General features: G+C 46.8%; 2 protein-coding genes across 6 annotated transcripts; one reads left to right on the top strand and one right to left on the bottom strand.

The window, feature by feature from the left end:
- Positions 1–1,028: 1,028 nt before the first annotated feature.
- On the top strand, positions 1,029–5,188 carry cryzl1 (crystallin, zeta (quinone reductase)-like 1). Of its 4 annotated transcripts, none has more exons than XM_086122081.1 (12): positions 1,031–1,181; positions 1,327–1,404; positions 1,510–1,582; positions 2,331–2,375; positions 2,441–2,509; positions 2,614–2,747; positions 2,840–2,951; positions 3,467–3,565; positions 3,641–3,783; positions 4,042–4,147; positions 4,234–4,279; positions 4,900–5,188. In XM_086122081.1, exons 1-12 carry the CDS (start codon positions 1,122–1,124, stop codon positions 4,994–4,996), a joined length of 1,062 nt encoding a protein of 353 aa, XP_085978207.1. In that variant the 5' UTR covers positions 1,031–1,121; the 3' UTR covers positions 4,997–5,188. The 4 variants fall into 4 exon arrangements, with proteins under 4 accessions (XP_085978206.1, XP_085978207.1, XP_085978208.1 ...); XM_086122082.1 differs by having other exon boundaries at positions 4,227–4,279; XM_086122080.1 differs by having other exon boundaries at positions 1,029–1,181; positions 3,641–4,147; positions 4,227–4,279.
- Positions 4,373–10,682, bottom strand: setd4 (SET domain containing 4). 2 transcript variants are annotated; one of them, XM_086122078.1, is made up of 12 exons: positions 9,669–10,682; positions 9,483–9,578; positions 9,354–9,391; positions 9,178–9,266; positions 8,603–8,839; positions 8,476–8,535; positions 8,239–8,368; positions 8,006–8,180; positions 7,355–7,436; positions 7,141–7,221; positions 6,939–7,062; positions 4,373–6,683 (listed from the first exon to the last, which is right to left on the bottom strand). In XM_086122078.1, the coding sequence occupies exons 1-12, from the start codon at positions 9,736–9,738 to the stop codon at positions 6,522–6,524; spliced, it is 1,344 nt and encodes a 447-aa protein (XP_085978204.1). In that variant the 5' UTR covers positions 9,739–10,682; the 3' UTR covers positions 4,373–6,521. The 2 variants fall into 2 exon arrangements, with proteins under 2 accessions (XP_085978204.1, XP_085978203.1); XM_086122077.1 differs by having other exon boundaries at positions 9,483–10,682.
- Between the last annotated feature and the right edge of the window lie 403 nt (positions 10,683–11,085).

Here is an 11,085-nt window from a genome sequence, read left to right as displayed (position 1 = left end):
AAACAAATACGTCAGACCATTTTTAATATTTGATATTCGGATTTTGGGATGGGCGGCCCGCTGGTCGACTGGTTAGCACGTCTACCTCACAGAGCGGAGGTGCAGCGTTTGATTCCGGCTCGGGCCTTCCTGTGTGGAATTTGCATGTTCCCCACGTGCCTGCGTAGGTTTTCTTCAGGTACTGCGGGTTTCCTTCCCACATTCCAAAAAACACAGCAGGTAAACCGAACACTCGAAATGATCCCTAGCTGTGAGTGTGAGTATGGATGGATGTTTGCCCTGCGATGGGCGGCAACCGGTTCAGGGTGTCCCCCGCCTACTGCCCGAAGACAGCTCGAGCATGTCCGCGACCCTTGTGATGATAAAAGGATTAGAAAATAGATGGATGGATTTGAAGATTAGTGCCTCGACACTGATGCCTATCTCTCCTCAGCTCAATTAATTTTCCAGTAGGATTCTCCCCAGAGGATAATCAACAAATGCGTGTTTTATTCCAACAACACATTGTCGCGGTTCCAAAAGTCACCGCATCGGGCGCATCCTTGTTTTGTTAACTTTGATTGGAAAAACGGACTTTTACATTGTTACATAATTACTATCCGGCCAACCATTGCATGACGTAAAAGGGGACATTACAGTACTGGAAGTTGCTCTTTCTGAGGTAGCAACCCAGAGAGTTCAACACCTCTTTTGGAGCTCTTCAGCCAACAATAGAATCGACTAGAATCGCCTTTCTTGTGAGTGTGGTGCACAGTGAAATGAGAACGCTACACCTTCCAATGCCCAAAAGAAAAGCAATAGAAAACAAATAAAAAGATGATGTGCAAGTAAAAATATGACTTCAACGTGTGTTTTATGTTTTTATAGAATTCATGTTTTAAGTTGAAGCATAGAATTGAAGGCGTGTGACCATGAAAGAGTAGTGGCTAGAAATGTTCAAGCGAGGGCGCTAGAACATAAATCATCACTTGGCTTCGCTGCTTGTGAACAAAAGAAGTAGGAAAAAAGTGGTCACATGACACGCGCGAAGTAAACAGAAACGCCAATTCGTTGCTTTGTATGAATATCAATTCCATTCGAATTTCATCTGAAAAACATTTGGGAGGGGGGGGGGGGGTAACATGAAGGGTTTATTCTGCCAAATTAGCGGCAACGAGCTCAAGTTCGTCAACCAGGAAACGGTGAGATCGTGTCTTGTTTGTGCCAGGAAAACGAATTCAACTGTTTTCTGAAGAGGGCGGTTCTTCTTGCCGATCGTACGTCAGGCTGTTAAGGCTCTGGATAGCTGTCGAGCATCACCTCTCTTTGTGACGATTCCCTCTCTAGACGCTTCCTGAGGTCTTAGGCAGCCATGACGTCAGAATTCACGTGAAGGCGTGTGGCCTCAGCCCGGTGGACCTCAAGGCAATAGAATCATCTCATCTCATTTGCATTGCAACCTTGAAATAGTATCAGATTATGCTTGAAATAATCACACACTTGATACTCTCGGTTTGTTGCACGCTCCAGTTTCTGGAAGACGTGGGCCTGCAGAGAGATGCGATTCCCCTCGGCAGGGAGCTGGCGGGCGTTGTACAACAAGGTGGGAAGCTCAAAAATGATTAGTGACCACCCACAAACAGAGGAGGAGGAACTATTTACTTCCCTTCAGAAAGTTGTGTACAAAAAAAAAAATATACCTTGGTTAAAGTTCACAGACTGGGAAACGACGCGAAATATTATACCGCTGTGCAGTTTTAAATTTAGTCACTGAAATCCAACCATTTATGGCCACAGATTGGTCAAGTGTGTATTTCAACGTATAGGTGCCCAAGGGTGGTCTTTCTGAAATCCAAATTTGTAAACCACTGAAATGACAATTGGATCCCAGAAGATGGTGATGTTGCATTCACACGACAAAGATTAGAGGGCGCATCTTGGCGTGATGCATCGATTATGAGGAAGTGAAACGCCAAGGCGTCGGAAGTCGGACTAGTTTAGGCATCTCACACTTGAACACAGTATGTACATGTATGGTCTCAGCATAATAGCTGTGGCATCAGGTAACTCGAAGTGTGTGTCACGATTATGAGAAAAAAAAATGACGCAGTGAATGCAGCCATGTTAAAAAAAAAAAAATCCACTGACGTTTAACTTGAGCCACATGGTGCGTCACCATCACTCACGGCGCGCTTCTTACTTGTATAGCTGTAACACAAACGATTCACTGTTTTGACACGTTTTTCACCCTTTTGATTGACTTTTTTGATGACCTTGTGAAACTCTCCATGACTCCTCCCTGTTACAAATGTTTAAAAAAAAAAAAAGTTGTTTTTCTGTCATCCCTATAGTGGGTCCAAAAGTCACCTTCTTCCAAGCCAACGATGAAGTTGTCGGTAGGTCACTCATAACGCGTCATGTGCTTGCAAGCGTCAGCTTTGCCATGTAACCTCTATCCTAGGTATTCTGCCGCTGGACTCCGTCTGCTCGGGTCTCAGTGATGTCATCGACATGAATGAACAGTATCTAGGTAGCGTGGACTCCTCTTCGCATGCACGCACCTACACAACATGGCCTTGTTCTGAAGTGATTCCTGCTCTCACAAACTGAAGTCATCGTTTTTTTTTTGTGCAGTTCCGAAAGCGGAGAAACTGAGCTGCACCGGCGCGGCCGCAGCGCTGGAAGACGGCCTGCGAGCGTACAGCGCCCTCCACACGCACGCTCGAATGGCGGCCGGTCAGACGCTCCTGGTGGCGGACGGCGCCAGCGTACGTGCTGCGTGGCGTCCGCTGCGACCGCGATGAACATGGCACTTTTGTTTAGACCTCCTATGTGTGTGTTTTCTTCTTCCCCCACTCAGCCTTTTGGCTTGATGTGCATTCAGCTGGCGTGCTACCACGGCGTGAAGGTACTGACTACGTCGCACTCGCAGCAGCAGCACACCTTCTTGGAGCAGCTAAGACCCAGCGTAGGTGCGTACGCGCACTCGCTGTGTCGCACTTCGATCATGGCAACACCGAGGACGAGTTGTGAGCACATTTGCCTCGCAGTTCTTCCAAACGATCAAAGAAAATGGATGGCTTGACGCACGGAGGGTTTTCATGACAATTTGTGAGTTGTTAAAGGGCAACTCGAGGCCCAACATTTCCTTTGCAATAATCAGTTTTATGCGGGCCCATTAGAGTGACGCCACGTTCTGATTCACCTTACGTTTGCGGAACGAGAATTAAGCTCATTGGTCCATCCGTTGAAGTTGGTGTCAACAGTGCCCTCGGGCTCGCATTGCAAATGTCACATGACCAAACCCAGTCAACAAATGAGCGATGCGAGCCCGAGGGCACTTTGAGGTCAATTTCAGTGGACGTCAGACGACGCGTGGATGACATAAACACTCGCACGGTGGTGCCGCTTGTTCAGCAAATGTCTGATGTTGAACTGGGCACACAATAATCTAGCTAAAATGTGTTTGTTTTTTTTGTCCCACCAGTGAGGGTGATTCCCGTCTTCAAAAACCCATCGGAGCTTCTTCCGGCGGTCATGGAGGAGACTGGGGGTCTGGGAGTGGACATAGTTGTCGACCAAGGAGGTACGTATTTAGGAAAAAAAAAACATTCCGATATATGCATGTCCAGAGGATGAAATTTGTGCTTCTTGACTCAAGTTAGTCTGCAAGAGAAGGAGCGTCGAGAAGAGCAGGACAAGGAGGAAGGGGAAGAGGAGGCGACGTTCCTCCTACACAAGCATGACATCATCAGTGTGTTGGCAGTCGGGGGCCACTGGGTGACGTCCTACCAAGACCTGCAAGTGAGTGGATTTGCGCTTCTCATTTGTGCCGTGAAATGGCACAATCCTCACTGGAGTGTTCCCTATTGCACTTTTTTGTTTTTGTTTTTGCTTGAAGGGTTAGAGCACCACAAGGTTTCGCCCATCGATGGTGTTTTGCATCGTGTGCTAGCAATTAAAGTAGTCTTTTCCTCTGAAGGCAAAGTTACAGTGAGCCTGGGGTTTTTCGTCCGCAAAAAGGGGCGTTCTCGCTCGGTCCATTCTCTTGTTTGGTTGCAGCTGGATCCCCCCGACAGCAGGTTGATGTTCTTGAAGTCTGCCTCCGTGTCCTTCCTCAACCCTCAAGTGTGGTTGGCGTCCTCATCCCAGCAGGGACGATACCTGCGTATCCTTGGGCTAAACGTGTGCGTGGAATTTGAGCCGGCACTCGGTATGACATACGGCTATGCTCTCTTAACAACCAGCGGGCAGACATTCTCAGGGACATCATGGAGAAGATGTCATCCGGAATACTCAGGTACGCAAGGCGGAAATATTCCCATCGTTGTTGCAAGAAGTGAATGTTCCCAGTGGGTCGAGCGTACTGCGGAAAAGACGAGCTCAACGAACATTTGCAGCAATGTCTCTCATTTTAATCGAGATTGCATTTGAATCTTATGTATGCTCAAACACTCCACGTTGGTATTCGTGCCCTCGATCAGAACTTTGTTCTTAGCTCATCGACTCGCCGACGCATTGAACGGCTGTTCGGGTCGAACCTTCTACCACGTGCTGCCCCCTGTTGGTGTGGAGTACCACATAACTATACCAAACGACTTGAGTTATATAGGGCGCGTTCCATAAACAGCTGCAGCTGTAACAAAGCGCTTTTACAGACAACATCAAAGAACAACAGAGACAGTGAAAACATTCAAGTGAAACACAAAACGAGTGACACTAACACAAAACACAGTCGACACCACTGACAGGACTAAATATCACGATTACAATAATTGTGAGCCCATATCATCACGCCAGATCCTTTCGACCGGTGGTGGATGAACGAAATCATTTACATATGAGGGAACTCGCTTTCTTCTGAAGATGCGTTTGCGGGCTCGCGCCACATTGACATGTGCTCGCGTGTGGTCCCTGCAGACCTCAGCCCGAGGAGGCGGTTCCTCTGCAGGAAGCGGCGGCCGCCATGGAGGATGTTCAACTCCAGCGCAAGAAAAAGGCTGTGGTTGAAATGTGACGATTCTCTTTCGTTGGACAGCTCTTTGTTAAGCCTTAAGCACCTTTTTGACGCACGTTGACTGAGTGAGTCTATTCTGATGGGGCCATTTTTTTTGGGGGGGGGGGGGGGTCTTGCTGGGTTCTCACAGCGTGGCACACAGTGTCCCTGATGCTCTATTAATGAATGCTCAATAAAGCCAATCCAAGAAGAGTCTCTCATAGTTTCTGGTTACTTTCTTGATATGTTTTGGCGTGAAAGCGAGACCGTCTGTGTGTCTGTCTTCGGGACATCTCTTCACGCAGCGGCAGGCCGTGCATTTCAACCTTAGGCCTTCAGTGACGTCACATACATGAACACTATAGGCCGGTCAGGCAGCACTTCATTTCAGGAGCATTTAAAACCAAGTCTGCATTCACAATTAAGAGCAGGAAACTACATTTACAGATATTGTCAAAAATAAAAAGATTTAAAAAATACTAAATAAAATACCACCCAAATGACGCTGTGTGATCATAAACAAGTCTGTCCAATAAATTGCGCAATGTCGCAGTTTCATATAAGACACCAAACACACAATAACAAAAAAACTATTCTTTGAAAATAAAATGAACAGATCATTTGCATTTTGAGAATAGGCTATACAACAGCAAATAACTGAAATGTTGAGCAGCTGAGATGGAACGAATTGTAGTGCACGAAGCTGACTACAATGCGCCATTATAAATTGCAGTGAGCTGATTTATTTGATACATTTTTGTATCTTTGTCATTTTATTTCGTGACCATTAATACTAACGAAATAAAATAACAAGAAGAAACGTAAAATAAACTTCATTTACTCACCAATGTTGTGCCTGTTCACTGAGCTGCAGATCTACGCGAGTGTCCCCAAACGTTTTTAAACGCACCGTCGCTTGTAAGTGCCCAGCCGTGCTCTGATGTTTCCTTGCTGCCTTGGTAAAACAACTTCAATTGGTAAATCCGGTGGAAGGTACGTCTTGAAAATTGTTTGGAAAGTAGTCCAGCAACCAGATCAACGTCTTCTCCTTCGGCCATTTTGGGTCAAAATGCAGCAACAGCTCCCTCTAGCAGGCGCTCATCCGATCACCGAACGCGCACGTCCAGCGCCGACGTAAGGCCGGGGCAGACTCGGGATCTGATTGGCTATTGCAAGCTGACTGTGGCCGTTCATTGACAGCGCACAGGGGCCTGCTCTGTTTCATCTGAAGGTCCCGAGCAAGTTTAGTTTACCTGGCAACACAAGCTATCTGAAATATGATTGGTTAAAAACTCTACCACAATAAATAAGTTATTTAGCGAGTGGCTTTCGATGTTATTTAAAATAAGCCACTCGACTAAGTGGAAATAATATGACATAAAGAATACAGAGAATAATTTTGTTGACATATTTATGAAAATAAAATAACATCAATTAAATTTATGTTATTCTCAGAAAAGTAAATTGATTAAATGTACTTTTCTGAGAATGTTTAGGCCAGCAGAGAAGGCCTTGCTGGCCCTGACGGAACGCCACTGTCTTCACATCAGCACACGTCGCCCACATCCGGTGGGCTCACCTCACTTAGGGAGGCGCTCAGTGATTCCAGGCATCTTCCCAAGATGCATTTCTCCTCCAGCCGCAGTGACTGGACCAGCCGCAGGTGCTCCCCGAGCCGAGGCTCCTCATCTTGGAGGAGCCTGGAGATCTGTATGGGGGAAAAAAAAGAAGCAATGACCGGTGATGAGACATATTAAAGGACCAAAAAAAAAAAAAAAACATTCTCAAGGACAAATGTAAATAATTAAATAGTTGTACTCTATTGCTGTACTTGAGTACCGGTACCCACACTTCAGCAGAGTAAATTGTAACGTTGACTCCTTATAGATGGCCGAAATAGAGTTGTTACTCACGTAAAAAAAACTTTTTAGCAAATGAAATGGTGTTCAGACGTCATCCGAACCTTATCCAAAGCCGCGAGCGTGTCTCGTAGGAGTCTTTGGCACAACGCCTTTGCCGTCCGGAGGCTCGTGCGCTCGGCCTCCTCGCCTACCGCTTGGCCGCGCAGCACCGCCTTCCACTGGTGGCTACGGAAGGCGGGGAACAACGCAGATTCAGACCGGTGATCCGAACCGTCATGTAGCATCGCGGAAGAGGGTTTTTACCGGAGAGTTTGAGGCAGTGACATCAGTCTGAGGACGGTCGTCAGCCTCCAGCAGGGACCTTCACCGCTCACACTCAAATTTCTGAGGGACGAGGACAACGCAAGGATTGCATGATGACCGGGCGCCTACGCTAATCATTATCATCATTAAGAAAAGGGGAAGAATGTGTTGGATGCATCCGAGTGAGAAGAAGGCCAACGGTCAAGCGTCTGACTTGAGGAAGTTGTTGTCTGTGAGGAACTTCATCTTCTGCTCCAGACTCCTCGTGTCTCCTTTCACAACCTGGCGCAGCGTTTCTGCACAACAACAAACGTCTGCATTTTGCCCTTGTTGGACTTTATTTTTCAGTTTCGTTCATGTTCGGGTCCACGTGCGGCGGTTGCACGTGCATCGTGGGAGGTTGGATGCTTGAGAAGTCGATCCTTCAGTCCAAAAAAAGGTTCGGCACCCCCGAATATTGCATATATGACTACTAGTCTGCTATTACTACCACTCTAAACCTACTCTAGTTACTACTGCAGCCACTACCCCGATACCGCTGCTCCGAGACCGAGCCTACTATTGCGTCATTATAATTAGGACTTTAGTATCCCACAATCCATCACCTACCGTTGCACCTCCACTTCCAACTCGCATACCATTACTACCAATGCTAACACTATTACCTCGCCTATAACTACCACTCTACTAGCATTACAGCTACTACTAAACAACTACGATCAAGGCTACTACTATAATGTCGGATACTATTACCCGAGTACAACTTCGACATGTACCACCGCGACCACGATACTATTAGCACAAAGCGCTACACCACCACTCGTACCATTACGACTCCAACTCCCTTGCGCGTACTGTGACGCACCTGCGTCCAAGTAGACCACGCCGTGAGGGTTTGCGGCGGCGACGAAGCCGTACTCCAGCAGCAGGCGCTGGTTGTCATGGGAACCGTAGTGAATGAAGGCCTGCAGGAATCGCGGAGTCCCGCCCACGCTCCTGATCTCGTAGCTTTTGGTCTTGTGGTTGAAGCCCGCTTTGACCTGACCAATAAACGACGGTGAAGACGGTGGAACGCATAGTAGACAAGGTGACGTCTACCTGCACGTCAGGGTGGTGGTTAAGCAAATCCAAAAAGGGAGCCAGCGCGTAGTCGTCCCGGCCGCACAAAAATTGGTTGGACGGGTGACGCATGAAGACGGAGCGGGTGTTGACGCTGCACCACGCCCACCTGGACAACACATCCACATTTTCACGATGTCTCGCTCGGACACGGGCGGTGCACAGTAACACGGCCAATGTGCTCAAGTACTGTCGGCAAGTCCAGTTTTTCAGGACCTCAGAGCTTCAAACGTCAACACGTCCTCCGCCGGCTGACTGAGAATCGGCTGCAACGTCCTGAACGGAAACATCACACGTCAGTGACGTGACAAACCCGAGTGCATCCATTTCAAAATACACGCACTTAAAAAAATCCCGATTGGACGAGTGCATTTCCCGCACGGCGTCCTTCTGCTCCAAAGCTTGCCGCCGCAGTCCGACGGGCAGGAGAGCCGCCGCGTCGTGCGCGAGATAGGCGGGACACGTGTAGGAGGCGGGAAGGGCGCGGATGTACGGGGACCATTCGGCGTCCGCTCCTCTGTGCCGCTCACACACCAGGAAGACGCAGAGAGCCAATAGAGGCGACGGCCGCGGCGTCCAGCTGACCAGACAAAAGTGTTGGGACACCAGAAGGAAGGAGCGATGTGGGCGTGTCCTCTCAACTCTACCACTATTACTCCTACTACGGTTCTACTTCTAACATGCCGTGACTACAGTACTACTCTTTCTACTACTGGGACTCCTGTTGACAGTTTCACCTTTCATAAACAACTACAGTATTACTAATATTATGACTGGGACTACTTTTACTCCTACAAATCAGCAAGTTGAAATCAGAATTTGCCTGGGATCCTTCAAGTAGGGAAGGAAGCTATTTTTATCTCGAGGCAACTGCGTGCATATCAGCGTGGAGTACGTTCAGAGCAGTGTTGTAATTACCTCTTGATGTAGCGCCCAAGGTAGCTGTCCAACACGGTGGAGGTTGTAAGCAAACAAGACTCGGGCAGTGAAATCATCAGTTGGTTGGGCTTGGGACAGCAGAGAGCGGCTTTCAGCATTTCCTGGTTCTTGGGCTCACATTTGGGGAACCTGACTGGATGGTGACCTCATCTTACCTTTATGCTCCTCAGAGCCCGCAGACCTCGGCCTGTGTCTGAAGAGACAAGCAACAAGCAGACATTAAGCTTTTGGCCACATGAATGGTCCATCGGTCTGTTTCAGATTGAATATAAATTTGTGAAAACCAGGGAAGAGCGCAGGTTGCAGCGGTGTTGACGCAAATCCTCGCTGGTGAAGAAACCTGAGCAGCTCCACGTACTCGGGCCGGTGGCTCAGAGAAACTTGACAACAAGAGGACATATTAGGAGACGTGAAAATATGCGACAACTGTGTCGTGCAACAACTTGTATTGACGCAATGACATTTTATACCCGATTGGACCGCGCCGTTGCGCTTTTTCTTCCTCTTCCTTGCCGCTCGTCCACAACCACTCATCACCATGGCTGGACTTTGAGCATCAATTCATTTTTTGGATATATCACGTATAACTGATTGGTCTTTCTGGAGCTTATCGTTGATGTTGGGCTTTAATGCTTTTATTTCTGTCGCATTTTCTTACATGATAAATTATTTGTATTCATTTTATTAATTTAAAATTTTAGCTGTGTGTGTGTGTTTAATGCACTACATGTATGCACTGTGGTTGAGAGAGGAAAGTAATTTCATCTGTGCTGTATGTTACACATAGAGCATATTTGACAATAAAAGCTGACTTGATCGACTTGACTTTATTATTAAATACAATGTAAAAAATCCACAGTGTATTATCTATTCACATGTAATTAGGTATTACGAACAGACACCTTATTTTCATCTTAATATGTTGGGGGGAAAAAAAAGAAGTTACTCGCATCACATTGCAATCTGATGTGTGTGACGTCATCACGATTTGACGGAACGGCAGTCATCGCCAAAACTTTATTAAATACATAAAAATATATTCTACGTTATTGAAAACTATGTCCGGCAACTAAACGTTCTTACAAATCTGAGCAACGACGAACACAAATTTATTTTCATCTCAAACGACATGCTACCAGCTTCCCCGTGCGATCTGATTGAGTCCGAAGTTGTTGACGTTATCCAGACGTGCCGGCACGACAGGCACGTTGACGTCAGGATTGTTTTAAAACACGACGAAAGCTCAGCGCTCATTTACCAAATTCGTCGGAATACGGTCGTCTGAACATAAATGCAAACACGGGAAGCCAAACGCGCCGCGAAACCTCACGACGTTGACGTAAATTATTAGCCTACTTAAATTGCAGCCAAATTATGACTACAGTAAATACTAAACCTCAATATCAAAGTTATCCATGTAGCTCAGCCGTTCACCAATCCTACTTGCGCACGTGGGCGAAAGGGCTGTTGTTTTTCCGGGCATGCGCACTGAGATTCTGCGAGGAGGCGGTGACATGTTGCGTATGCCTTGACGTCATTAAACTAAAATGGCGTACGGGAACAGTGAAAACGGGATGAGGTTCCCAAACATTCCTCATATTTCCACTTACACTTTGGTGCCCTGCTCGGAATTCTCATCCTGCTCTGGTCATATGCCATGGGAACAGGAAGAAAAAGGAGAAGAGGATTGTTTGTTTTGCAGCTCGTTTTAGCTGCCCAGTTACCTCATTTTGTTCTCACTGGAAAGGGGCAATGTCAAATTGAGAAATCAGAATCGTGTTACATTTGTAAGATGAAAAGAATGATTTATCGTACAAATTTGTTTTCATGTCTTTTCAAAAATATAGTAGAAAGTACAAAATTCAATATCTTTTTTAAGTAATACTA

This window comes from Hippocampus guttulatus, chromosome 10, assembly GCF_054856545.1.
Source record: "Hippocampus guttulatus isolate MCC_2025c chromosome 10, RoL_Hgut_1.0, whole genome shotgun sequence".
Taxonomy (NCBI): Eukaryota; Metazoa; Chordata; class Actinopteri; order Syngnathiformes; family Syngnathidae; genus Hippocampus; species Hippocampus guttulatus.
The sequence above is the reverse complement of the archived record's forward strand: the minus strand, read 5'-3'. Positions and strand labels throughout refer to the sequence as shown.